The 27,761-nt window shown below is 39.5% G+C and overlaps 1 protein-coding gene across 6 annotated transcripts in view; it reads left to right on the forward strand.

Annotated features, from left to right (window-relative positions):
- Positions 1-27,761, forward strand: part of ikbkb (inhibitor of nuclear factor kappa B kinase subunit beta) — a 60,653-nt gene that overhangs the window by 16,909 nt on the left and 15,983 nt on the right. For 5 of the 6 annotated variants that reach the window (XM_046871488.1, XM_046871484.1, XM_046871487.1 and 2 more), the window contains 15 exons: positions 5-93; positions 5,584-5,673; positions 6,590-6,714; positions 7,545-7,652; positions 9,263-9,473; positions 9,579-9,773; positions 9,858-9,972; positions 10,083-10,209; positions 12,159-12,310; positions 17,221-17,282; positions 17,388-17,491; positions 18,759-18,808; positions 20,097-20,196; positions 20,293-20,440; positions 20,701-20,822. In XM_046871488.1, the coding sequence (XP_046727444.1) occupies positions 5-93; positions 5,584-5,673; positions 6,590-6,714; positions 7,545-7,652; positions 9,263-9,473; positions 9,579-9,773; positions 9,858-9,972; positions 10,083-10,209; positions 12,159-12,310; positions 17,221-17,282; positions 17,388-17,491; positions 18,759-18,808; positions 20,097-20,196; positions 20,293-20,440; positions 20,701-20,822 (1,798 nt within the window). The remainder of the gene's footprint in view (positions 1-4; positions 94-5,583; positions 5,674-6,589; positions 6,715-7,544; positions 7,653-9,262; positions 9,474-9,578; positions 9,774-9,857; positions 9,973-10,082; positions 10,210-12,158; positions 12,311-17,220; positions 17,283-17,387; positions 17,492-18,758; positions 18,809-20,096; positions 20,197-20,292; positions 20,441-20,700; positions 20,823-27,761) is intronic. The other variant, XM_046871485.1, reaches the window with a different exon arrangement.

A 27,761-nucleotide genomic window follows, 5' to 3' on the forward strand; every position in this document is an offset into this window, starting at 1 on the left:
TCAGCCTCTGCCCTTACGTATCTTCATAACAAGAGGATAATTCACAGAGATCTCAAACCAGAGAACATTGTGCTCCAGCAAGGAGAGAAAAGGGTAATTTTGTGTGTGTGTGTGTGTGTGTGTGTGTGTGTGTGTGTGTGTGTGTTTGTGTGTGTGTGTGTGTGAGTGCATGTACATATTACATAGAAATAAAATATTAGGATTCTTTTCTTTTTTTTGCCATATTAATACACCTACCAGACATAACATTATAACATTATGACTGGTGAATAAATAACACTGATTATACATTCACCATAGCACCTGCTGGGCTATGATGAATTCCCTCAAATCAGGAAATTGGGCAAGCGTAAGGTTATGAGCGCGTTTGACAAATTGTGATGGCTAGACGACTTGGTCGGAGCATCTCCAAAACTTCAGCTCTTGTGGGCTGCAGTGGTCAGCATTTATCGAATGTGGTGCAAGTAAGGAACAGTGGTGAACCGGCGACAGGGTTGTGGCATTACTGATGTATGTGGGAAGCAAAGGCTGGTCTGTGTGGTCCGATCCAACACATACACTAGCTCAAATTGCTTAATAAGTTAATACATAATGCATAATGGGTCAGGACTATTTTGTTAAGTCAAGTCAAGTTAATTTCTATAGCGCTTTTCATAACAGACATTGTCTCAAAGCAGCTTTACAAAATTTAACAGTTAAGGTGAACGATGTGTATTTACCACTGATGAGCAAGCCATGGCGACTGTGGCAAGGAAAAACGTCTCTAGGTTACGTATGTAACCCTAGTTCCCTGAGGGAACAAGATGCTGCGTCGAAATGCTTTGGGAACGCGCCTGAGTGTTCACGCTCTGAAATAACGTGTGTAATCAGTCAAAAATTGGACGCTGGCCGTCACCGGCGGGGTGACGTCACGACCAGGAAGTATAAAACACATACGGAGAGAGGCAGCCTCAGCTTCTGTAAAGGAGAAGGTAGCGCTACAGGGACGCTGGAGGTGTGGCATAGAGACACAGCGTCTCACTCCCTCAGGGAACTAGGATTACATACCAGACTGACCAGTCCCTGCCTAATGTGTATTGTAGGATTAAAAAGTAGCTTATTTATGCTTAAGTAAACATAAATGTAAACGTAAACTAGGAAAGTCCCATAACACTCACTAACAACATGTGACAAGGGCAGAACAACACACAAACACAGAATGAATCATGAATTAGGAAGTTTATTAAAAATGCCATAAAATGTGATAACATATCTTCTGTAGAGCTCGCCCCAAGCGCAGGCCAAAAAAGTGAAATCTACCCCTCCTTGCAGCCGGAGGGGGCCTTGACAGCTCCTCTCCTGCATCCTCACTATCATTACTATCATTAATAGTAGTAGCACAATCTGAGGGAGTGGAAGGTGAGGACAGACAAAGGCCTGTCTGGGTAGAAGCATTGAAAACTTGGGGCATACGCACAAGACGATAGTATGGACACATTCTTGGATCAGGAGCAGGTGTTGTTGACACCAAAGTCTCCAGAAAAAATGAATAATCAGTAGCAATTTGGGATAGCATAAAAGAACGGTATCTTTGCTTCAAGGTGGAGACACCAGAAGAAGACGCAAGAAGCCGGGGAGTCTGGCGCAGTGCAGAGATACGTCATTTAGCTAAAAGAAATGAAGAGTATACTTAGAACTAACGAAGGCCTGAGCTGCCTACTAAAACTATAAACAGCTCTAAGAAATTAAGTTAAGAATTCATTAAAAAATACTAATAAGCGCACGCAAAAGTACTAAAACCAATAACACATTAATAATGTATGCAAAAGTACGAAAATCATTAGCAAACTAATAATATAGTATAATCTATGAAATAAAAAAAAAGAGCGAAGTACTTACACATGATCAAACTGCTGTCCACCAAGCGGAGTAAAATAAGGAAGTGAAATAGTGGGATATGTCCCCACCTTTGGGGACCTGTTCAACCCTTTCAAAAATACTTGAAGACAATAAAACTTTTTGAATGTTTGAATATTTGAATGTTAACGATAGTTAAAAATAATTGGGGGAAGGTCTAACGTCCAAAGATTTCCAATAATGGTAATAACTGATGGTAACTGAGGAGAGATCTGGGGAGTGTTCAATGTTAAGGGTCAAAATGTATAAAAACAGGAGGAAATGCCAGGTGTGGTCAGACCATCGATGTCATGACATGCGGATGCTCTCGGGTTGATTGTGGTTTGCCGCATAAACTCTACCTTTGCTTCACACATCCAAGTGTCTTGGCTTCTTTTGAAGAGACTATTTTACATTTATTTTGAAAGTCCCAACTAAAGTCGGTAGCAGCTTGGTCTGAGAGACAAGAAATTTCCGACAGTGTATGTCAAACACAGCTAGAGGAGGACTGAGGTGTCAGGAGTGGCACTGTGGTCTAGGTTATAGAACCACACAAAGGTCAGTGGGGTGGACTAACCCACAGGGTTACATATATATGTTTTGGAGGGGAACTCCAATGGACCAAGATTTTAAGCCACACTCTGGGTGCAGTGAGCTCTGATCCCGAAGGGAGCGGGGAGACCAGAGGACTCATAAGATGATGTGATGGCATCAACAGTGCACCTGCTTAGAGTCTGCTTTTTTACCAGGGAGGCCTCTCTTGGGAGGGCTGTAGCAGATGAGCAGCTGATCAGTCTTTCTCCAAAGACTCGTCCTGTGGATGTAGATGTCCAATGCGTGCACCGAGCAGCTGTTAATTTTTTCCTGGTCTGGGGCCTGGAACGGAGGGAGGATACAATGGCTGTAATTTTACGGCTCGTGGGACGACTGAGGGCACCTTGGGGATGTAAGCCCTACGGGGTACAGGAAGACACTAGCCATACCTGGGGTAAACTTCATGAAGGATGGGGCCACAGAAAGGGCCTGCAAGTCCTCTACTCTCTTGATAGAGCAGATGGCCAACAAGAATGTGGCCTTGATGGAAAGGTGCCTCGGCTAGAGGCTCGAAGTGGGGCTCAGACAGAGCCCCCAAACGTTGGCCAGGTCCCACCCAAGCACTCTAGGTCTTATCAGGAGCCTCAGCCTCCGGGTGCCCTGAGATAGCTGAAATGGCGGACTTTTAGGGTGGACGGAGCCAACCCCTTGGTAAACTGTCCCTAGAGGAAACCAACCAGGCAGTAGACTGGATCCAACATATAACAGATGCCACCTGGCAGCATACAACGTCCTCGTGGAGGATGCGTGTGAAGGTACAGGGTGAAACGGCAAGGCCAAACGGAAGAACCCGGTATTGGTAAGCTTCGGCCCGAAAGCAAACCTCAGGAATTTCCTGTGAGAAGGTAGGATGGATACATGAAAGTACGCATCGGCCAGCACGGCCCCATCCCTGTCGGAAATTTCCAAGAGAGTGAGCCAGACGTGCCTCTCTGTCGAGACGAGGGCGACCATGGACCGCCTTAGCGGTCTCTTTAGTGGTTCTGAGGGCCAGCTCCACCATTCGGCGGAGCTAGGAACTAGCCGCCCGGGGCACCTCCCACATCCAGTTAATGCAGCAGTTCAGCCTGATACGCCTGACCGCCATGGTTTGGAGGTATGGCTTGCCGAGGCGTAAGCCTTTCCTATGAGCGCCGATGCATTACGCTGGGTTTTTGTGGGTAACCTGTCACCTGCAGAAGTTCTCTGATGACTCTGCCATCGTCGGTCTGATCACGGATGATGATGACAGGGAGTACAGAGGACTTATACAGAACTTTGTGGACTGGTGCCAACGGAGCTGCCTCCAGATAAATGCAGGGAAAACGAAAGAACTGGTGGTGGATTTCCGTAGGCACAAACAAACTTTATCACCAGTGAATATTGTGAGAGTGGACTCTTACAAATACCTGGGTGTTCACCTAAACAACAAACTGGTCTGGACAGACAACACTGAGGCAATTTACAAGAAAGGGCAGAGCAGACTCTTTCTGCTGAGGAGATTAAGGTCTTTTGGAGTGCAAGGAAAGCTACTGAAGACCTTTTTTGACTCTGTGGTGGCCTCAGCCATATTCTATTGAGTGGTCTGCTGGGGCAGCAGGATCTCTACTGCAGACAGAAAGAGACTAGACAAGCTGATCAGGAAGGCTAGCTCAGTCCTGGGGATTCCCCTGGACACTGTACAGGAGGTGGGAGAAAGGAGGATGGTAGCAAAACTATCATCATTGCTGCAGAACGCTTCTCACCCCCTTTATGTAACCGTTACATCGCTGAGCAGCTCCTTCAGTGACAGACTGATACATCCCAAGTGTCTGAAGGAGCGTTACAGAAGGTCTTTTCTCCCTGCTGCTATTAGACTTTACAACCAAAGCTGTTCCCAGTAAAACCAGTCACCAAAATACAACACTGTTATTACTTTTTAGCTGTGCAATAACATTACCTGTGTGCAATATTACATGATTCATGTGCAATATTATGTGCAGTATTACCTGCAATTACGTGCAATACCACCTTGAAATATTACCTAAAATGCATACTTTTTTCTCCCCTTATTTGTATTTATACATTGTACTGTGTATATACTGTTATTATAGTATGTGTATATTCTTTTTTATATATTTGCATTTATTTTTATTCCTTTGTTTATTATTATTATTTGTTTTTATTTCTTTGTTTTTATTATATATTTGCATTTATTTTTATTTCTTAATTTTGCTGCTGTAAAATAAAAATTTCCCCACTGTGGGATGAATAAAGGTTTATCTTATCTTGTCAGAGAGCGCTCATCCAGCTTACTGGATGGAGAAACTTTTTGTTCATGAGCCGGCCAATTTATGTAGCTTGGCTACGGCGCAGGTCACAACTCAAAAAAGCTTACTGCTTATATCTTCATTAATTTTATTTTATTATTATTATTGTTTACTATTTTTTACTACGAGGAGTGAGAGCCTCGCAAAGCATGCCCCCCCCCCTCAGAGGAAGAGAGGCGGAGCTAATGCTCTCATTGAAGGGGAAAGAAACCGTATGCGTTTTATATTACCTGGCGGTGACGTCAACCCCGCCAATGACGGCCAGCATCCAAATTTTGACTGATTACACACATTATTTCAGAGCGTGAACACTCGGGTGCGTTTCGACGCAACTCGAGTTACTTAAAGGGAAATCCCTTAGATGTTATGAGGAAGAAACCTTGAGAGGAACCAGACTCAAAAAGGAAACCCATCCTCATTTGGGTGATTTCAATAGTGTGATCAAAAATCACACTAGAGTGAGAGCTTATTTCATGAGAACTGGAATGTGTTATTATGAGTAATGTCCTTCCTACAGTCTTATCCTTAGCCTTAGTCATTTGAGATTATGGTACCAGGAGCTACTTAGCAACTCATAAAATTGCTCAACAGTTGTGATCATCATAGATCCAACACCAGCTTTTCCATGCCTGAGCCTTTAAAAAAAAGAGATCCAATATCCAAACTCCACATGAAGTGGGATCCAAATTTTTGCCAGTAAAAGGGGGACCAGCACAAAATTATGCAGGTGGTCATAATGTTATTCCTGACCAGTGATCATAAAGTTATGCTTGGTTGTTGCACAATCTAAATATATTTTTGTTATCCCCAAATGTATTCTCTACAGTTAATTCATAAGATCATTGACCTGGGCTACGCTAAGGAGCTAGATCAGAGCAGTCTATGCACTTCATTTGTAGGGACTCTGCAGTATCTGGTATGTATTTTTCTTTTTCATTCAATTTTATTTTAAGATTTGATCTGAGTTAGAATTGAATGGAACACAAATAAATTATTTGTTAAAGCAATTTTTAAATAGATATTGTCTTAAAGCAGATTTACAAGCATCAATGCCTTATCTTTTCGCAAGCAAGCAAAGTGCTCCATCATGCTTTGAATTCACAATAGAGGAAGTGGATGCAAGCGCATGCTATCAGCATTTATTGCTAGTATGTGAGCCCAAGAACCAATAACAGGACATGAATGAAGCAAGAAATGTACACAAATAAAGAAATGAATACATTACAATCCATTAAGAAGTTTATTTGATAAAATGGAATGACATTCCACTAATTGTACTACATACTATCAGTGCAAATTAGAATCAGTGTGGTTAATGCTTGTTGATATGATAGAAAAAGTTTTTCCAACCTCGGAATGCATGGTCATCTCTGGATTTATACAAGTACAGTCAAAGAGAAAACAATAGGCAATTTACTCCATCACCACTGCCTCCATGCATGTGTGGTCCTTGGCTCTTGGGCTACTCTTCTGACTAACCTTCTGACCTTCTGATAAGAAATCTTGTGAAAAGCTCCCGTCTGTTGCAGGTTTATGGTGCAGTGATGTTTCCCATTTATGGCCCCAATGAAGCTTACAGAAACATTTAGGAGATCTGTAACCAGTGCTATTTTAATGTACTGCTAATGGCAGAGCTCTGTGCCACTACACATTAGGTTGTTTTTGTACTTGCAGAGGTTTATATTTCCTTCTCATTCTTTCTAATTTCCTTCTTTTTCTAACCTATCATCATGCATTAAACCCGCTTCAAGTACAGTAGACCTAAATAGAGAAATAAGATCTTTCCTTACCATGACTAGCTTGAAGATTCTCACTTTTCTCTCTCTCCTTAGGCACCTGAGTTGTTGGAACAGCAGAAGTACACAGTAACAGTGGATTATTGGAGTTTTGGGACTCTGGTGTTTGAGTGCATCACTGGTTTCAGACCCTTTCTGCCAAATTGGCAGCCTGTTCCATGGTACTCTTTATTCTGGAATGATTCTGGAACTTGTTTTATTAGATTTTTTTGCCAATTTTTATCAGAGTCTAAGGAGGTCTGTGAACAGTACTTTTAACACCTTATTTAAAAAGAACGATATGTTCTGCATTGCGCATAAAGGTCTCACTCAATTAACCATCCACAAGTACTGGTACCTATTGACACCTATTAGAAGCACTGAGCACTTCACTCAGCTCAAATATTTACTTAACAAAATTTCAGAAGCCTCTCCTTCAGATTGCATTAGACATCCTTCAGATTACATTAACACCAAGTTAACACCACAGACTAGAGCAGGAGAAGGGTCACAAATGAAACTGAGTGAATGGGTGAGGGAGAGCACACATAAATGCCTTGGACAAGTGGCATTCACCTACAAAGAGAATGACATTACGAAAAAACCTTACATATTTAACCTGGATGTCTGGCTAACAATCAAAGGCTAAAGCAGTCTGTAATAGTGATCACATATAAATATGACTTACTGCCTAATAGCACTCTCAATTCATGTTTCACTCCTGACACCCATAGTATTTGGACCACTGGTCACTGACATCCTACTAACATCTCTACCAGCACCACACAATGTCAAATGTGAACTATACCACAAGAATATACTCCTATACTTCTTACCCTCTAGAACATGGAACACCATGATCATTAGCCCTTTGTCCTTTTTATCTGTTTGTAAGTCAAAAGGAACAGAGATGTCAGAGGAATTTACAAGTGATCTGCCTCAAAGTTATTATCTAATATAAAACAAAAAACATTAAGGGGTCTAACTAAAACAAAATGTGTTTGCTGTCTAGGCACAATAAACTGAAGCAGAAGCATGAAGATGATGTTGTGGTTTATGAGGATTTGGCCGGTGAGGTGCACTTCTCCAAACACCTGCCACGGCCACACAACCTTAATAAGTGAGTGTGTGTGTGTGTGTGTGTGTGTGTGTGTGTGTGTGTGTGTTAGGGCTGATCGATAAATCGATTTTATCAATTAACTGTAATGTGTAGTTTACATCGATCTGTTTTAATAAAAATCGGGTTTCTCTTTAATGTCTGCCGACGCGCCCCCCCGCGCGTTTGCCATAGAGATACACAAACAATATGGCAGCGAGCAGAAGAACTCGTTCCCAAGAAAGGCACAGTGTCATCTGTAATTTGGAATTGGTTCGGTTTTGCTGCGTCAGACGCAGCACAAACACCACCCCGCTGCAAAGTGTGTTTTAAGGCTGTTGCAAGCAAAGGTAGCAGTACCACCAATTTACTGCAGCACCTTAAACAGAGGCATGCTGTCGAGTGGGAGAGATGTAGGGCCCTACGAAATGAACAAGACAACGGCAGCACAAGACTGCGTTTAAGCCAGCCGGTTCTTGAAAATATATGGTATGCAGCCGCACTTTGTTTAGTGTTGCACGTCTAATCGTACACGTACGTATGGGTGGTGGGAGCAGTCAAAATACATGTAAAGACGCTTCAGAAAACAGAAAAATCAGAGCATTTGAATCACCATATTCAAACACTCATAAAACATTTTTTTGAGGTTTGCTCAATTTTTCAAATAATTCTTATTTAGAATCTCCCTGTGTATTATATTCTTATTTCAAATTTCAAGTCATTTTACTGTGGAGTTTTTAAGAAAAGTAGAGATAGTAAAGATAAAAAGTAAAGATAAAGAAAATCACTCCAAACATCAGTGCATTTTTAACCATGTCCCACATTCAAACACTCATAAAACATTTTTATTTATAGGTTTGCTCAATCTTTCAAATACTTCTTATTTACAGTGTCCCTGTCTATTACTCTGTTAAATTTTATCTTATTTTACTGTGGAGTTTTGGAGAAAAGTAAAGGCAAAATCACTCAAAACCTCAGGTTTTTTTTTTTATCATGTTCCACATTTAAACACTCATAAAACATTTTTCTTTGTAGGTTTGCTCATTTTATGTTGTTACGTTGTATTTTCACAATTTACAATGGCAGGGCCTGCCGTCTTGTATTTTTGGCTTGTTGTTTCTGTTTGCACTTTAACCCAAAGTGGGTTATAATCCCAGAAGTGTAAATAAACTTTATTTAATAAAGTTAAAACTTTTTTTTGTTTTTAAAAGTTAAAAAATTGATTTAAATCGCATATCGGATTTTTACGAAAAAAATCTGGGATTTCTTTTTTATTTAGGCCATATCACCCAGCCCTAGTGTGTGTGTGTGTGTGTGTGTGTGTGTGTGTGTGTGTGTGTGTGTGTGTGTGTGTGTGTGTGTGTGTGTGTGTGTGTTGGGGGGTTAGGGGTAGCTGCATTTAGCAAACAATATTGTTTGTTTTATTTTCAATAAACTTTTAATATGAACTTTTTATACTTTTAATATGAAGATCTATAGTATTGACATTGATATCAGTAAACTACAATTTTATACTGAGAATATACTGAACTACAGCTGTCTATTTACAATGAATGATGTTCTTATTTAATTTGAATTAAAAATGCTATTTTTTGTAACAAGTAGTTATTGATTTGTTTTCCTCTGTGTTTTAGTCTGTTAGCTGGCAGGCTAGAGCGTTGGCTACAGTTAATGCTAAGGTGGTCTCCTCAAGCCAGAGGCAAAGACACTAAGCAGATCCCTAAAGAGAATCTGGATGGGACAGAGTCTGTGGAGAAGACCAAGCAATCTGAGGAAGGAGGCAGAGAGCCACATATAGGATCAACTACTTGTTTTGAAGAATTAGAGCAAATACTAAACCTGAAGGTTGTGTTAACTTCTTGTCTTTGTCATGACTTAGACAACTTTTCTGTTTGCTAGTTTATATAATTTAATGTGACAACTAAAAAGCTGTATTTTTTTCACTTCTAGCTAGTCCATGTGCTGAATATGACCTCAGCAGAGATTTTTACATACTCCGTGCACTATGGGGAGACTGTTGCATCCTTGCAGAAACGAATTGCACAAGAAACCAACATTCTCCCTGTCTCTCAGGAGCTGCTGTTGGAGGCTGGCCTTGCTCTTGAGGCTCATAATGAGATCATGCAGTGTGCTGTCGATTATACTGTGAGTAAGGTGTCATGAAATTTAAATAAATAAGCAAAGAAATACTTTTTAATTTATTTTATTTTTTATTTATGTGTTTATTAGCAAGTTGACGGTCGTCGATCTGATATGCCACTAGTCTTTCTGTTTAACCGCTCATGCTGCAGCTACGAACCTCAGTTCACCCCTAGAATCCTTCCTGAAAACATTCGATTTGTTCGTGAGTCTTCGTGTCTTTTTTTTTGTTTGTTTGTGTGCATTTGCTTTCCAATTGCTAAGTCAATTATGAAATGCATAGCTTACTGTGGGTTTATTTGTATGTTTGTTAAGTAGAGACAGAGCCCAAGCGCATGTTGCCCTACAGTGCTCAAAGACGCACATATGGGCAAGCATGGCACACCATAAGAGCATTAAAAGAGGACTGGCTGAAGTTGCAGCAGGGCCAAAAGGCAGCCATGTAAGATGCATATTAAAAATCATTTTAACAAAACTAGAGGATTAAACATTATTGTATTAATTCTATAAAAGCAAATACACCTCTGATTATTTTAATAGGAACACCTATACACTTGCAAATTTTTATTTTTCATATCAGCAAATAATGTGTAAGCAGCACAATGCACAAAATCATGCAGCTACAGAAATGCAGAATAATGATGACTGGCTAATAAGTAGATTTAGATTTCCTAGAGTTGTACTCCTGGATTTGTTTACTGAATTGAGTTTAGTACCAGAGAGGGCAACATACCGGAACTGTGCCATCCCGATTCAAACAGAGGTCCTCACTAATCTGGTGGTTAGTGGAAACCGGTTGTTTCCAATGGGAATTGGGAAAGACAGAGAAATGTTTTTTATAAATATAAAAAATAACTTTTTATATAATATAATATAATATAATATAATATAATATAATATAATATAATATAATATAGTATAGTATAGTATAGTATAATATAGTTCTATTAAATCTCATTCTATAGTTCTAGTATATGACAGCCATGAGCCTGAGTGCCATAATGCCCTGCCATATTGGATGGTATTATTAATATGGGTAGTCAATACATCAGGTTAAAATACATCAAAATATAATTTGCAGCAAGGTCCGTTTTCCCAAACGTAATCGGCGCAATTGCCTGCACTTATTACAGCTTAAGAGCTCCTTATGAAAATATGAATTCATTTATGCTAACAGAGACTAGAGGAAACATAGTTTACCTTAAGACCGGACCTCTTTTTCTTTAGTTTTGCAACTGTCCATTCTGTCCCACTGACACAGTTGACAGAAGCAGCAACATGTTGCCACACGCATTGCTTTTTTATTAGTGATCCCGCTGCTGTGGCCACCAAATAACATTGTTTTCCAGGCCTCCCCTTTACTAGAATTGTGTGCATCTTGGTGTCTAAGAAGTTACATTTCTTAGCTCTTTTCCCACCTGTCAACAATATTTACCATAAAGAAAAAACAAATGCATGCTAGGCTCATTAATATAGATCAGCATTCATGAGGTGTTTTGCATTGACTATTTGTTGTTAAAGGTTGGCATGTAAAGGGTGGGACACTAGGCTGAGTCACAAACGCACACTTGCCGATGATCTGTGATTTATAATGGGAACATTGCTTACAGTTGTGCATGCGCACGGTTTTGAATATTGTCTGAATATTGTTTGCCGTACACAAGTTGGCTTTTGGGTAAACGTACACTTTTAGTAAGGATCCTACACACAGTTTTATAAATGCGACATCTGATTATTAAATGTCCAGTTTTAGTGAGTCTGTGTCCATGATACCCTCAAATTCTTGTTCTTGGCTGACAGGAGTAACATTTTAAGGTTTGATGTTGCACATTCTAAGATGCTTTTCTGCTCACCAGATTGCTTAATAAGTTATTAAAGACTTTAGTTCAGCCCAGACCAAACTGGTCTGTCATGTGAAGATGATGCAGCCTGCATATAGGATGTTCCTGTTTTTTACATCATTCTCTGTCATTCATACATTTTACATCATATCTAGAGACTGTTGTGCGCAAAAACTTCAGGTGATCAGCAGATTCTCAAATTCTCAATTTAGGCAATATGATAACTATGGCACGTTTTTTTATGAGGACCTTTCGTAAAGCTTTTAATGTGTAGGTGTATTATTGTATGCATTGTGCTGTCACATGATTGACTGGAAAATTTCATAAATGGGCAGATAAGTACTATAAGTACTAGCTTACAAAATTCCAAAATAATTACCATATTTACACTTTTGCTCAATGGAAAAATATATGTATGTATATACATTATCTTATTTATTTTGTATTTTTTTTACTTTTGCCTGTGTAAAATACTGCTATTTGTGTTAGTGTACTTTCTTCTGGAATCTCTTTCTAATATGCACATATTTTTTCTATCTGAATGCTTCAGTATGAGCCTTTTGAGGCATAATGGCTTGTTGTCTAAGCAGAAGAATGAGATGGTCTCGGTCCACCAGAGACTTAAAGCTACTCTTGAATTCTTCACTACCAGTCTGCACATTGACATGGACAAATACCAGGAGCAGAGAGCCACTGGCATTGGTAAAACATATATGCAGATACATACACGTTTGTGATACACGGGTAAAAATACAGCAATTTTTCAAAAACAAAGTAACTACCAAAACACCAGCATCACCAGGGCTCAAAATGAAAAATTAACATGAATACCATAGGACACATTAAGTAAAAGAAGCGAATGCCATATAGTCTCACTGACAGATTACTGGCACAAACTGACAAACTTAAGCGTACCTCAAGTCAATTTAAGAAGACACGTAAAATTGTCACAATGTAAATCCATGAGACCAGGCAGCCTATGCAAATGCAGTACTGGAGAAAAAAGTATCCAAGATGTCAATGACACCCCCCATTAGGTGTGTCAAGCTAGTGTGGAGTGATGTCCTCAGCTGAGGAATAGGGAAGAGCAACATCCTCAACCTGGCAGGCTAGTCAGGAAAAGGCCTCTGCTGTTTGGGAGGTAGAGCATCATCCCCAGTGAAGGAGTTATTAGGAGCAGCATCCTCAGCAAGGCAGGAAGGGGGAGCAGCACCCTCAACAAGGCAGAGAGGGTTGGTTGGGGAAAAGCTGAATGGGAAGGTGGAGTGGCATCCTTAACAGGACTTGGGAGCTCTCCTGCTGCTGTCTGATATAATTGTTCAGTAGATCTATGAACTATTTAGAGCCTTATTTTTTTTTGCAATGCAGAAATTGCAGAATCCTATTCTAATTTACTTTATTCATAATTTGGTATAATTTAATTTAATGTATAAAGCGTAATTAGCTAAAAGTTGTTTTTTTTCGCACATTTTTACAAATCAGTTTAACTTAATCATAACATCTTCTTCTTCTTCTTTCGGCTGCTCCCATTAGGGGTCGCCACAGCGGATCATCCGTCTCCATACCACCCTGTCCTCTACATCTGCCTCTTTCACACCAACTACCTGCATGTCTTCCCTCACCACATCCATGAACCTCCTCCTTGGCCTTCCTCTTTTCCTCCTACCTGGTGGCTCCATCCTCAGCATCCTTCTACCAATATAATTCATGTTCCTCCTCTGCACATGTCCAAACCATCTCAATCTCTCCTCCCTCACCTTGTCACCAAAACGTCTAACATGCGCTGTCCCTCTATTAAAATCATTTCTAATCTTGTCCATCCTCGTCACTCCCAACGAAAACCTTAACATCTTCAGCTCTGCTACCTCCAGCTCCACCTCCTGTCTTTTACTCAGTGCCACTGTCTCTAATCCATACAACATCGCAGGTCTCACCACAGTCCTATAAACTTTTCCTTTCATTCTTGCAGATACGCTACTATCACAAATCACTCCTGTCACTCTTCTCCACGCACTCCACCCTGCCTGCACTCTTTTCTTTACTTCTCTATTGCTTTGCACTGTTGGCCCCAGGTACCTGAACTCCTCCACATTCTCCACCCCTTCTCCCTGCAACCGCACAACTCCACTTCCCTCCCTCTCATGCACACATGTACTCTGTCTTACTCTTACTGACTTTCATTCCCCTTCTCTCCAGCGCATATCTCCACCTCTCCAGGCTCTTCTCAACCTGCTCTACTCTCACCACAAATCACAATATCATCCGCAAACATCATAGTCCAGGGAGACTCCTGTCTGACCTCGTCCGTCAACCTCTCCATCACCACTGCAAACAGGAAAGGGCTCAGGGCCGATCCTTGATGCAGTCCAACCTTCACCCTGAACCAGTCTGTCGTTCCTACTGCACACTTCACTGCTGTCACACTGTCCTCATACATGTCCTGCACCACCCTCACATACTTCTCTGACACACCTGACTTAGTCATACAATACTACAACTCCTCTCTTGGCACTCTGTCATACGCTTTCTCTAAATCCACAAATACACAATGCAATTCCTTCTGTCCTTCTCTAAATTTCTCCATCAACATTCTCAAAGCAAATAAGGCATCTGTGGTGCTCTTCCTCGGCATGAAACTATACTGTTGCTCACAGATGTCACCTCTTCTCTCAGCCTGGCTTCCACTACTCTTTCCCATAACTTCATGGTGTGACTGATCAACTTAATTCCCCTGTAGTTACTGCAGGTCTGCACATCTCACTTATGCTTAAAGATCGGTACCAGCACACTCCTTCTTCATTCCTCAGGCATCCTCTCACCTTCTAGAATCTTGTTAAACAATCTGGTTAAAAACTCCACTGCCATCTCTCCTAAACATCTCCACGCTTCTACCGGTATGTCATCTGGTCCAACCGACTTTCCACTATTCATCCTCCTAATCGCTGCTTTCCCTTCCTCCTTTCTAACCCTATCTACATCCTGCTCCACCAACTCCACATCATCCAACCTTCTCTCTCTCTGATTTTCCTCATTCATCAGCTGCTCAAAATACTCCCTCCACCTTCTCAACACACTCTCCTCACTAGTCAACACATTTCCCTCTCCATCCTTTATTGCTCTAACTTGCAGTACATCCTTTCCAGCTCGGTCCCTCTGCCTGGCCAATCTGTATAAATCCTTTTCTCCTTCCTTAGTGTCCAACCTCTCATACAGCTCCTCATATGCCTTTTCCTTGGCTTTTGCCACATCCCTCTTTACCTGCTGCCGCATCTCCTTGTACTCCTGCCTACTGCCATCAATCACTCAACACCTCTTCACCACCACCGAGCCCCTGTCTGACCTCTTCCCTGAACCTCACACTACACTTTTTTCCTCCTTCAGTTTCCACCATCTTATTCTTCTTTCAGTCCTCACTCTCCTCCTCTTCTTCTTCGCCTCCAAAACCATCCTACAGACCACCATCCGATGCTGTCTAGCTACACTGTCCCCTGCCAACACCCTACAGTCTCCAATCTCCTTCAGGTTGCATCTCCTGCATAGAACATAGTCCACCTGTGTGCACCTTCCTCCACTCTTATATGTCACCCTATGCTCCTCCTTCTTCTTAAAATAAGTGTTCACCACTGCCATTTCCATTCTTTTAGCAAAATCTACCACCATCTGCCCTTCCACATTCCTCTCCTTAAAACCATACCTACCCATCACCTCCTCATCACCTCTGTTCCCTTCATCTACATGCCCATTAAAGTCTGCCCCAATCACCAATCATTCTTACTTAGGTACACCATCTACCACTTCATCTAATTCACTCCAGAATCTTTCCTTCTCCTCCATCTCACAGCCAACTTGTGGAGCATAGGCACTGATGACATTTATCATCATCCCTTCAACTTCCAGCTTCACGTACATCACCCTATCAGAAACTCTCTTCACCTCCACTACACTCTTACTGTACTCTTCCTTCAGGATCACCCCTAAACCATTTCTCTTTCCATCCACACCATAATAGAACAGTTTAAACCCACCTCCAATGTTCCTGGCCTTACTCCCTTTCCACTTGGTCTCCTGAACACACAACATATCTACCTTTCTCCTCTCCATCATATCAGCTACCTCTCTCCCTTTACCTGTCATAGTACCAACATTTAAAGTACCAACCCTAACCTCCTTTCTCCTACACTGCTCCTTTCCCTGCCGTCTCTGTAGATGTCTCCCTCCTATCCTTCTCCTCCTTCGGCCAACAGTAGCCCAATTTCCACGGGTACCCTGTCGGCTAACGATACCTGTGGCGGTCGTTGTTAACCCGGGCCTCGACCGATCCGGTATGAAATTCTCCTTTGTGATCCGCATATTTGATTTGGCACGTTTTACGCCGGATGTCCTTCCTAACGCAACCCTCCCCATTGGGACCGGCACTAAGAGTGCACTGGCTTGTGCATCCATAATGGCTGGGTTAACTTAATAATAACATAAATATTGTAATATTCTACAGCCGATATTCTCAAAGTAGCTGTAGTAGTAGCAGTACACAATCACATAGTACAGTGTAAAAATAATTTGTTTTAGTAATTTTATTTAATAACTATATTGTTTTGTTTTAATCACAATTTTTCTTTAATGTTTTAATTTTAACAGAATTATTATTATTTATTTTTTTAAGATTACATTGTTGTTATTTAAAAGGTGTATTTTAAAAAGATTTTAAAGTTGACACACTTAATGTAACCTTAAATAATTCTAATTTTAATTAAAAGAGATTGTTCAGAATCTATGTCTTTTGTGCTGAACACAAAAAAAGATGTTTTAAAAATTTTGGGTAATCAAGCAGTTTCTGATATTTTTTTAACCATATCATGAAAGTAAAAGGGGGCCTGCTTGCTTGCCTACATGATTTTAAATACTTTTGTTTGTGTTCCACAATAGTAAGGAACTTGGGCATGTAAATGATTAAAGAAGTAAATTTTTTTTGGGATCACTTTAATGTTAATTTTAATTGAAATTGGAAAATGTTTGGTTTTATTAGACCTATACCAGTCTTACTACTGTTTATTTTAAGAACCGTTTTATTAAATTCTTGAATAAATTAAATACATTTAAATAAAAAAATTTTGTTGAGTCCAAATGCAATTTGAATAAAATGACTCTCTAAAAGTAGGTAATTGGTATTTCCATGATTTAGACTTAAATATAATATATATTTATATATATAGATGTATATACCTGTTCGTACAGCGGAATATCCCTGAATATCTTCAAGCACGATTGAAGACCTACCTCTCCCTGAAACACTTAAATTAGCATTTCCAAGTTTGCTTTGTATAATTCAAGAGTTATATTTATATTACGTTTGTAATCTGGTGTACCAGTGTAGATTTATTAATTGCTAGAGACTTAAAGCACTTTTGTACGTCGCTCTGGATAAGGGCGTCTGCTAAATGCCGCAAATGTAAATGTAAATGTAGTATAAGTATTTAGGCTGATTTCAATGCCATCTAATATCGCAAATTGTAGTAAGCCTATGCTTAATCATTGTTGTAATTATAATAGGGGTCCTTGGTCCTGTAAGGGGGGAAATAATTTTAACGATTTAATAATTTGTTATATTGTTACAGCTTCGGAGAAGCTACTAAGTGTCTGGCGTGATATGGAGCAAACTGCATTCAGCCATGGCCAGGTGAGTGTGTCTGTCATGCTAGTGTATTACACAGGAGTACAAGTAAGCATGCTAGATATTTGCTTACTTTGTGTGCATGTGTGCATACATTTTTTTGTATATCAGACAGATGATGTGACTATGTTGGAGGAAGAGATGATGAAATTACAAACTGATATAGTAGACCTCCAGAGACACCCGTGGAGGAGTGGAGAAGCCCTGGAATCTCTGTGAGAACAGATACATAGACAACATTTTGTACACTCATTTTCCACTTTATTAGGAACACCTGTACACATTCATGCAGTTATCCAAACAACCAATCATTAAGAGCCAACACGGTGCATAAAATCATGCAGATACAGTACGAAAACTTTACTTATTGTTCACTTTAAACATTAAAAGGAAAAAAGCTATTTTAGTATGTGTGTTGGTAACAGATGGGCTGTTTTTTGTTTAAGAAAATGATCACCTATCTACAGTTTACTAACAAAGATGCAAACAAAAACAAATAGAAAAAAAACAGCAACAGTTTAAGAAATTATGACCAAAATGGTATCAGGTCCCACTCCTGTCAGCCATGAACAAGAATCTGGCTTAGCACAGGCTTATTTCTAGTTTTGCCCAGTTTTGATGAGTCTATGCTAAAGATTCTGTCCTTGGCTGACTGGATTGAAACCTGGTTGTTGTAGCCCATCTAGGGTTAGTAAAGAACTATAGAAATTAAGATACTGTAGAAATAATATAGTTACTATAGTAGTCATTGTGCAGCTTTCCTGTCCTCTGAAAAACAACCCAACATCCAGCCATTTTTGTCAACCTTGATAACAGTTGTATGTCATTTAACCATGTCCTATTCACTCAAATTTGTGTATCTTGAATTAGAGCAGTTAAAATTTAGTGCTTTGAGTACAATTCTCTCATACTGACCACTAGATATTCAACATAGCACCTCATGGTAAAGAACTGAGGATTTAAGAATTTGAATTGTTGCTCTCCACAAAGAAGGCAGAGGCTATAAGAAGATCAGTAACACCCTGAAACTTAGTTGCAGTACAGGATCCTGATGGGGATCCTGGGCAGCTGGAGAAGAAATACCCACCTCCATGAGAATCTGTAGGTGTAATGTTTACTGTGAGATTCACTGGGGTGCAGGGCCTGAGGGGAAGAACTCTTATTCATGAGGACAAAGGGAGGCACAGTAGCCAAACATGAAAGAGTGATGCGCTGGAGGTCTCCGTGGTAGCAAAGAGGTGGAGGGATAACCACATCTCAGTATGAAGGCCTCATCTGAGCAGGAAGGCAAACCAAGAGTGTAATAAAGGTGCAAATATAAACATGTGACTTGTGGCTGATTGGTTTACTGACTGGCTTACTGGATAACTGCATAAATGAGCAGGTTTACAGGTAATCCAATTAAAAAGTGTACATTGTCACCTATTAGTCATTAATACTTTAATACTCTTACAGGTTGGTTTTGTTTGTTTTTTTTTTCAGTGAGGGGAAGGCAATGGACTTATTTCGCAAGCTCAGAGAAAAACCTAGGGGTAAGAAACTATGCTGCCATAAATAGCATACAATGGCAGGTGCCTGGCAGGCATCTGAATATATTTAATAATAGTGATGTTCTAAAATAAAGCTGTTTATTTAAAATAAGACAATACACTGCAGTATATTAAATGTGGCCAGATTATGAAAGCACAACCTGCTGCTTGTGTTTTGGTTGAAAGACAACTGTCTTTCAACCAAAACACAAGCAGCAGGTTGGACGGTTTATTTCTTGATGAGCCAAATCCAAAATTTTTGTCAGAAATAACTTTCTGCTCATCAATTATTTGGCTCATCAAGAAATAAACTGTCTCTATGCATACCCCTTAAGTTCTTCCACACTAGCCCTAAAAAACTCTCAAAATATGGCTTATTTTGTGTGGTGGGCATTGGAACAGGTTTAGGCTAATGGAACAGGTTTAGGCTAGGCCCCTTTAATTTCACTGAGGGCAAATCTTTATTCAGTAGCATGCCAAGCCATTCTAGACAATTATGTGCATTCTGAAAATTTGAAGAAAGCTCGCGTTTTTTTTTTTTATTTCTGCAAAGCTGTTTTAAAACTATTCTTCAGTTCTTTTACAATAGATGCCCATTGTTAAAAAAAAATAGCTATTAAAAGTAAATTGACCTGAATTAAACATGGCTGTGATGATCAGGTGTTTATTTACATTGTTATAGAGTTTATATGCAAAATGTGCCACAATTTTTTTGTATTTATCTTCAGATCAGAGGGGAATGGGTGATGGCCATCAAGTTTGCCATTTGCAAGCTATATCTATCTTTTTATTTTTGTCTGAATTATAATTGTGTTTTCTCAGTTATTTTTATTTTTTTATGTTATTGTTGTTTTAATTTTTTGTTTTTGGATTAATTTTGTTTTTGGTATTGTATTCTTTTTTTTTTTATTTGTTATCGTGATAGGGTTTTCGTTCTAATTAAATAATGAACAATGGAATTGAACCTCTATGTACAGTGAATGTAGTTATATTGGTGGTTTTATGTAATTTTCATGGTTTACTGTATGGTTTTGTGACATAGAAAGTCCTGAGTTGATCTGCTGAGTTTTGTAGAAATTCAGCACAACTGGAGGTTGGGGCCTTTTTAGCTGGGTCCCTTTTTTGTATCTGCAAATTCCTTTTTGCAGGATAGGGAAATCTGCTGTGTTTACTGTATCTCTATGTTTAATATCTTGATCTGAAAAGGTTAATTATTTGTGATAATCCCAGAGGAAGGCAGAGCATAGTTTATATGCAAAATGTGCCTCAATTCCTTTGTATCTCTCTACAGATCAGAGGGGAATGGGCGATTGCCAGGAGGTGGTGAAGTTGGTGGTCCAGGCCATTCAGTTCTATGAGAAAAAGCTTAGAGAGTTTTACACACACCTCAGGTCTGTTTAAGCTGTGCTCATGCAATAGTGTTTTTAGCTTTAGTAATTTTGATTTCAGGTTTGATTACAACGCTCTTGTTTTTTGCTTGTTTGTAGCAAGACAGTGGTGTGCCGGCAAAGAGTAATGGAGTTGCTGCCGCGAGTTGAGGACATGGTGAGCAGCATGGCTCAGTGTGAGCAGGAACTGCGTCGTATGCAAGAAAAAAGACAGAAGGAGTTGTGGAACTTGCTTAAAGTGGCCTGTGTGAGTCACAAATGCTAATACACAATACTGAAATTATATGTAAAAAAAAATGAATTGATTTTCTAAAAAAAGAAAATTAAACAAGTGGACATTTCATCCGCTGTGGCGACCCCTAATGGGAGTACCCGAAATAATACTAATAAGAAACAACTGCACATTTTGGTATTGTAATGTTTAAATAGTTTGTGGTTTATAACCAGTGTACATTTACATTTGTTAATTCATTAAGCAGACAGTAAAAAAATCTATGGGATTTTCAGAGCAAGGTTCGGAGTCCTGTCAGTGGGAGTCCTGATGGAGGTCAAACCTCACCTTCCTCTGGTCCTCCACTGCTACAGCACAGACCCGCTCATCCAAACAGCCTTGTTATCCTCCATCAACCGTGAGTATGCCATAAATACATACATATATACATATAATACAAGAGGGATTTATTGGAAACTATTTGTTTTTGATTAAAAGGAATATTTTTAAAACACAACATTTGAAACATTTAGGGCAGTGGTTCTTAACCTGGGTTCGATCGAACCCCAGGGATCGTGAGTCAGTCTCAGGGGTTTGGCGGAGGTCAAGACACACACCTGACTCATATGATTCGTGATGACACGCCCCGCTTAAGAAGGGTTTGGTGGATACGCACATGAAACTGGTGGGGGGTCAGTACCTCCAACAAGGTTAAGAACCAATGATTTAGGGAGATCTAATGCACCAGTTTATTGACCATTCCATAAAAAAATACAACTATTAAAGGTTGCATAAATAGTGGATTCTATAAAGCATGCTTTTCTTCACCAACAACCAGCAACAATCTTACTGGAAATCTTTAAAACAAAATGAATCAAGAGCAGAAATATACTGCTAAGCACAGTAAGGGAAAAACAGCAACAAAAAGCACATTATATTATAAAATTATAAAAGCACATTATATACAAATAAATATATCCTCTTAAAATAAGTCTCACTTGTTGCTGAGTTTTTGTCCTTGTGCTTAGCAGCATATCTCTCTGGTTCTGCCCCTGCTCTGCACTCGGCTTCAAACTGGAAGAGTGCTGAGCACTGTCTACTAAGGCTAATATATTGGATGAATTTTAGAAAACTTTTTTGTCTAAAAACTTTTGATTCATTTTCAGTTTTGTGCAATATATAATTTTGTTTAAAATTCATTTTTATTTTTTCTATCTGATCCCCAATATTTTAGGCATAAAAAAATCCCATTGTTCTACTTCTGGTAATACACTGACTAGGCATAACCCTCAACTATCAGTTTAACATTAACACAGCTGTTTATTTTGTGACAGTACATTCCCTATTTACTGTACATTCAAACGGGTGACAATTTTAATAGGACATCATTAGCATTAGCATAATTAATAACTAGTTAATAGCAAGTTGCTAGCACCAACCAACCAATGTCATGCACCGATATCTTTTTGACTAATTTGAGCAAATCCTCTTACTAAACTATGAAAACTTATTTTTTCAATTCAATTCAGTTCAATTCATTTTTATTTGTATAGCGCGTTTAACAATGAACAAAGCAGCTTTACACAGATAATGTGGTGAATAAAAGTGAATATGTTCTTTATAAGTAAGTTTGTCCCTGATGAGCAAGCCGGTGGCGACTGTGGCAAGGAAAAACTCCCCGAGATGGCATAAGGAAGAAACCTTGAGAGGAACCAGACTCAAGAGGGAACCCATCCTCATCTGGGTTGCACCGAATGTCCATTTATAGCAGAGATAAGATGTTGCAGGGTACAGTGATGATGATTAGAAGCAAAAAGTAGTCCTAAGTCGATGTAGCAGACTGTTAAGCAGACATTAACTACAGTCCAATCCATCCTCAAAAGCGCCCGTTCTTACTCCGGAATTTCATGGAACCACCCAAGGCGTTGATGAGAAACCGTCCCAAGCTGCACAGAGTGACCTCCAATCGAAGAGAACACTATCCAGAGGGCAGGCCTGGACGAATTGGGAAGATCCACGGAGCGGAGAGGGGCAGGGACAGTGGTCACTGGAGCCTCAGGAGCATGTTTAACTTGACAAAGAGAGAGTGTGAGAGAGAGAGAGAGAGAGAGAGAGAGAGAAGAGAGGTGACAGGAAGAGAAGGATATGGATTATTAAATGTCTTTATTGTTGTATGAAAGTTAATATCACTGTGCAGTTATGGCACGCATATGGCAGCATAACTGAAAGGGAGAACCAAAAGGTAACGCCAACATGAGGGATCTCTGGGATAAAAGAGGACCACCACACCACCGTCAACAAACCTGAGTGAACATGTGAGAGTGAGGGGACGACAGCATACAAATATCCCAGTTCACCCTATATCCATGCTCCCTCCAGATCTGCGCCTTTACCTAAGAAAGAATTTACTGATAAAAGGCTTGACTAAATAAATATGTTTTCAACTTCGACTTGAACACTGAGACTGTGTCTGAATCCCGAAAACTGATTGGAAGGTTGTTCCATAACTGTGGGGCTTTATAAGAGAAAGGTCTGCCCCCTGCTGTAGTCTTCATTATTTGAGGAACAAACAGATAGCCTGCACCTTTTGATCTAAGTATGCGTGGAGGATCATACTGGTACAGAAGGTCACTCAGATACTGCGGTGCAAGAACTGTTAAGTGCTTTATACGTCAGTAGTAGTATTTTATAATCAATGCGAGATTTGATTGGGAGCCAGTGTAGACTGATTAAAACAGGAGTGATGTGGTCATATTTCCTAGATCTAGTGAGGACTCTTACTGCTACATTCTGAACTGACTGAAGCTTATTTATGCACTTACTCGCACACCCAGTAAGTAAAGCGTTACAGTAGTCTAATCTAGATGTAACAAAAGCATGAAGTAATTTTTCTGCATCCTGTAACGACATCATATTTCTAATTTTAGCAATATTTCTAAGGTGAAAGAAGGCGATCCTGGAAATATTATTCACATGAGCCTCAAAGGAAAGACTAGTCAATAATAACACCAAGGTCTTTGACAGCCGTACACGCTGAAACAGAAACACCATCCAGAGATGCTACATAATCGGAAAGTTTGCTTCCAGCTGCAAGTGGTCCTAGTAAAAGTACTTCCGTCTTATCTGAGTTGAGCAGAAGAAAGTTATCAAGCATCCACTGTCTAATGTCCTTTACACACTCCTCAACATTGTTAAACTGATCTCTCTCTTCTGGCTTTGCTGAAATTTACAACTGTGTATCATCAGCATAGCAATGGAGGTGAATACCATGTTTATGTATAATTTCACCAAGAGGCAGCATATATAAAGATTATATATATATCTAGGCAGCATATATAAAGATTATATATATATATATATAATCTTTATATATGCTATATATATATATATATATATATATATATATATATATATATATATATATATATATATATATATAAGCTATATTAAAAGCAGTGGGTCTAAGACAGATCCTTGAGGAACACCAAACTTTACCTCAGAGAGTGTGGAGAACTCACCATTTACATCAACAAACTGATAGCGATCAGTCAAATAAGACCTGATCCAAGAGAGAGCTGTTTCCTTTATTCCAACAACGTTCTTAATTCTAGCAAGCAGTATAGTGTGATCAGTGGTGTCAAAAGCTGCACTAAGGTCGAGCGAAACAAGTAAAGAGACGTCTCTGTGCTATGATGAGGCCTAAATCCTGACTGAAACATTTCAAAAATGTTATTCATAAGTAGATGTGAGCATAACTGCTGTGCTACAACCTTTTTAAAAAAATTTTATATAAAAGGGGAGATTTGATATTGGCCTGTAGTTGGACAGCTGACTTGGGTCAAGTTCAGGTTTCTTAATTAGGGGTGTGATAACTGCCAGTTTGAAGGATCTAGGTACATAACCAGTGCTAATGGAAGAGTTTATTATTTTTAAAGCAGGTTCAATTACCTCTGGAATTATCTGTTTAAAGAAACTTCTAGGCAAGGGATCGAGAATGCAGGTTGATGATTTTGATGAGGAAATTAATGAAATTAAGTCATTCTCATGAATAGGAGTGAAGCATTGTAATTGATTGTCTGTTATAATTACACTGCTGTCTACAGGGTTACTTTTAAAATAATTTGGATTTATATTAACCGTCTGGATTTCTTGCGTGATGTTTTCAACTTTATTATCAAAAACGTTCATGAAATCATTACTACCTATTGATGGTGTGTATGTTAGTGCAGTGCTTTTATTTCCTGTTAATTTTGCTACTGTGCTTGAATAAAAATCTAGGATTATGCTTGTTATTTTCTATGAGGGTGGAGAAATATGCTGATTTAGCAGCACTAAGAGATTTTCTATAATTTAGGAGGCTCTCCTTCCATGCTATTTGAAATACTGTTAATTTTGTTTGACGTCATTTACGTTCTAATTTCCGAGTGGTCTGTTTTAAGGTGCGCATATGATCATTATACCACTGTGCTCATTTTTTCTCCCTGATCATTTTAGTCTTAAGGGGAGCTACATCATCTAGAGTATAACGTAACGTTGATTCTAGGTATGCAGTGGCCCAGTCAAGCTCTGCGGGGACAGACGGAGATCTATTTTCTGGAAGATTATTGATAAAACGTGCTGCTGTAACTGACATGAAAGTACGCTTAAGACGGTAACGTGGTGAGGTAGTAATGCAATGACTGAGGCAGATTTTAAAAGAGATGAGATAATGGTCTGAAATAGCTTTAGACTGTGGACTTATGACTAAGTTTTTTATTTTTAATCCAGATGTTACCAACAAATCAAGAGTGTGTCCACCACTATGAGTCTGTCCTATAAAATTCTGATTAATTCCAACTGAATCTAGAATGGACACAACTGCTGCTCTTAAGGAGTCTTCCTGATTATCAAAATGAATATTAAAGTCACCAACAATTAATGCTTTGTCTAAAGACGTAGCTAAATTCATGAGTAATTCTGCAAATTCTATTCTGGACAGTCACTTGTTAACTAGTGCTGTTCTGGGACTATGACCTATACTACAAGAAATGAGAGCAGCACCTTATCGAGTGGGATGGATACCGTCCTGCCCTAACAGGCCAGCCTTGCAATCAAAATTGCTCCAATTATTTATGAAGCCCACATTGTTTTTGGAGTACCACTCGGACATTCAGCAGTTCAGCGACCATAACCTGCTGTAGGCTACATCACCATGTCACATTGGGATGGGGCATGTTACTGCATCGGACATTGCCGTCGCTAATTTACACACCTCTATAATATTACTCTAAGTAACCTCTGACTGTCGAAGGTGTATATCATTAGCTCCTATGTAAAAAACTATCTTAGAGAACCTGTGCTTTCCTAAGAACCTAAGCTGACCTGCTATGTCCGGCACCCTGGCTCCTGGTATACACATAACCTGTGCTGCTGGTGCCCCTGAAGGTCTAGCTAATTTCACGTGCTTCAAAATAGAGTCTCCTAAAACCAGAGCTCTTTCAGGTTTCTTAGCAGGTGCTTCACTGAGGAGAGCAAACCTGTTGGACACATGAAGCGGAGAGGAATGGCGCTCCCGTTGGCGAGCCTTAGCGTTAGCTTTGGCTTTGCGAGTATGCCGCCGAGCCGTCACCTATTTGCCCCGCTGCGAGGGCTCTAATGCCGGAGAAGGGGGAATGCATCCAGACTTTCCCCTGCAGAACCTGGACTGCTCTCGCACTCACTACTTCTCTCTAGACTCTGGATGCACTCCTCTAATGCTAAAATCTTCTCCATCAAAAAGCAAACTAGCTTACACTTCTCACAGATAAAATTATCGCTAACAACGGAGAAAGACTGACTAAACATGTCACACTTCACACACTGAATAAACGCCATAGCAGAGAAATTACGTACCTTAATGTGGTTACTGTAGTGTGTGTTCGTAGTTCTAATGGGAATGGTCTCCACTCACTGCTTTCGAACCCTCAAACAGGAAATAAAACGTGCTTCCTAAAGCAAAAAGAGACAAAACAGAGCCAACGGAAAGTAAAGGATGCAGGAAATCAAGACGATAATTTGATATTTTAAAGCGATGAGAGAGAGAAAAAACTAACTGTAAAAATTTAAATGCCGATACAAACAAAATTCGCGGTAAACAATCAACAACAGGAACTGGCGTCAAACCAAAAAGAATTAGACTACATAACTACATTGGTACAGGTAATATATAACTGATCACTATTTGCTTGTGCAGGATGGACGTAGAGTTTTTTAAGCTGCTAGTTCAGTCCCTGGGCCAAACTGGTTGCTTAAATATGGCCAGGGTTCATAGCTGGGTCTGTACCAATGCTGCCTAACTCCTCTGTTTTCTTCTTTCTTGTAATTTCAGTTTGTTTTAATCAAAAATGGATGTTATTTAAAATGTAATGAAGTACAATACTTTAAACAAAACATTTAAGTAAAAGTAAAATACAAATTTAACCTGAGCAAAGGTAGTTCATTACTTTTCTCCTCTGATGACGAGTAGTGTAAATAAAATAAGATTGCTTCTCATTCTTATTTATTGCCATCTTAAATATGCAGGATAACCATTTACATATATGTAAATGAAAAATCATTTTAGTTTTAAAACTGCAAGCTGTTTTTAGAGATTTATTGTCATTACACAAATTGCCTGCTTTACTGACATTGGTACCAATTAATGTATTTGTGATTTAGATATACAGTGGTGTGAAAGTGTTTGCCCCTTCCTGACTAACAGTGCTGTAGAGAGATTTTGGTCACTCATCTATGTAGAATTGTTGTAGTTCAGCCACATTGGAGGGTTTTTGAGCATGAACCGCTTTTTTTAAAGTCATGCTACAGCATCTCAATAGGATTCAGGTCAGGCCACTAGGCCACTCCAAAGTCTTCATTTTGTTTTTCTTCAGCCATTCAGAGGTAGATTTGCTGGTGTGTTTTGTAGAACCCAAGTTAGCAGCAGGACAAGTCTCTGCAAATTCCTTTGTTCTTGACAGGATAGGGAGATCTGCTGTGTTTACTTTATCTTTATACCTTGGTATGAAAAGGTTCATTATTTGTAATAATCCCAGAGAATGGAAGAGCATTTAGTGATCATAAATATGGTATTCACTTTGTTCTGCGGTTGACTGAGTTCAGTTGTCTGTTTGGTGTTTCAAAGTCCAGTTTTAGCTTATGTTTGTCTCCTTTTTATTTGCACCACCGGACACTGAAACAGAGCACACTGATTAGTTACTCGATCAGCTACAAGTTATGCATTTTACCGCTTGTTTCGTTTGGCTCCTCCCTCTCCACTCACAAACCGGCACTCATCCACGTGGCCGCACTGGCACTCTTCTACCTGCCCACTGCCACATACATATATACTGTAAAGTTTATA

Source organism: Silurus meridionalis, chromosome 17, assembly GCF_014805685.1.
Source record: "Silurus meridionalis isolate SWU-2019-XX chromosome 17, ASM1480568v1, whole genome shotgun sequence".
In the NCBI taxonomy this organism is placed as follows: domain Eukaryota; kingdom Metazoa; phylum Chordata; class Actinopteri; order Siluriformes; family Siluridae; genus Silurus; species Silurus meridionalis.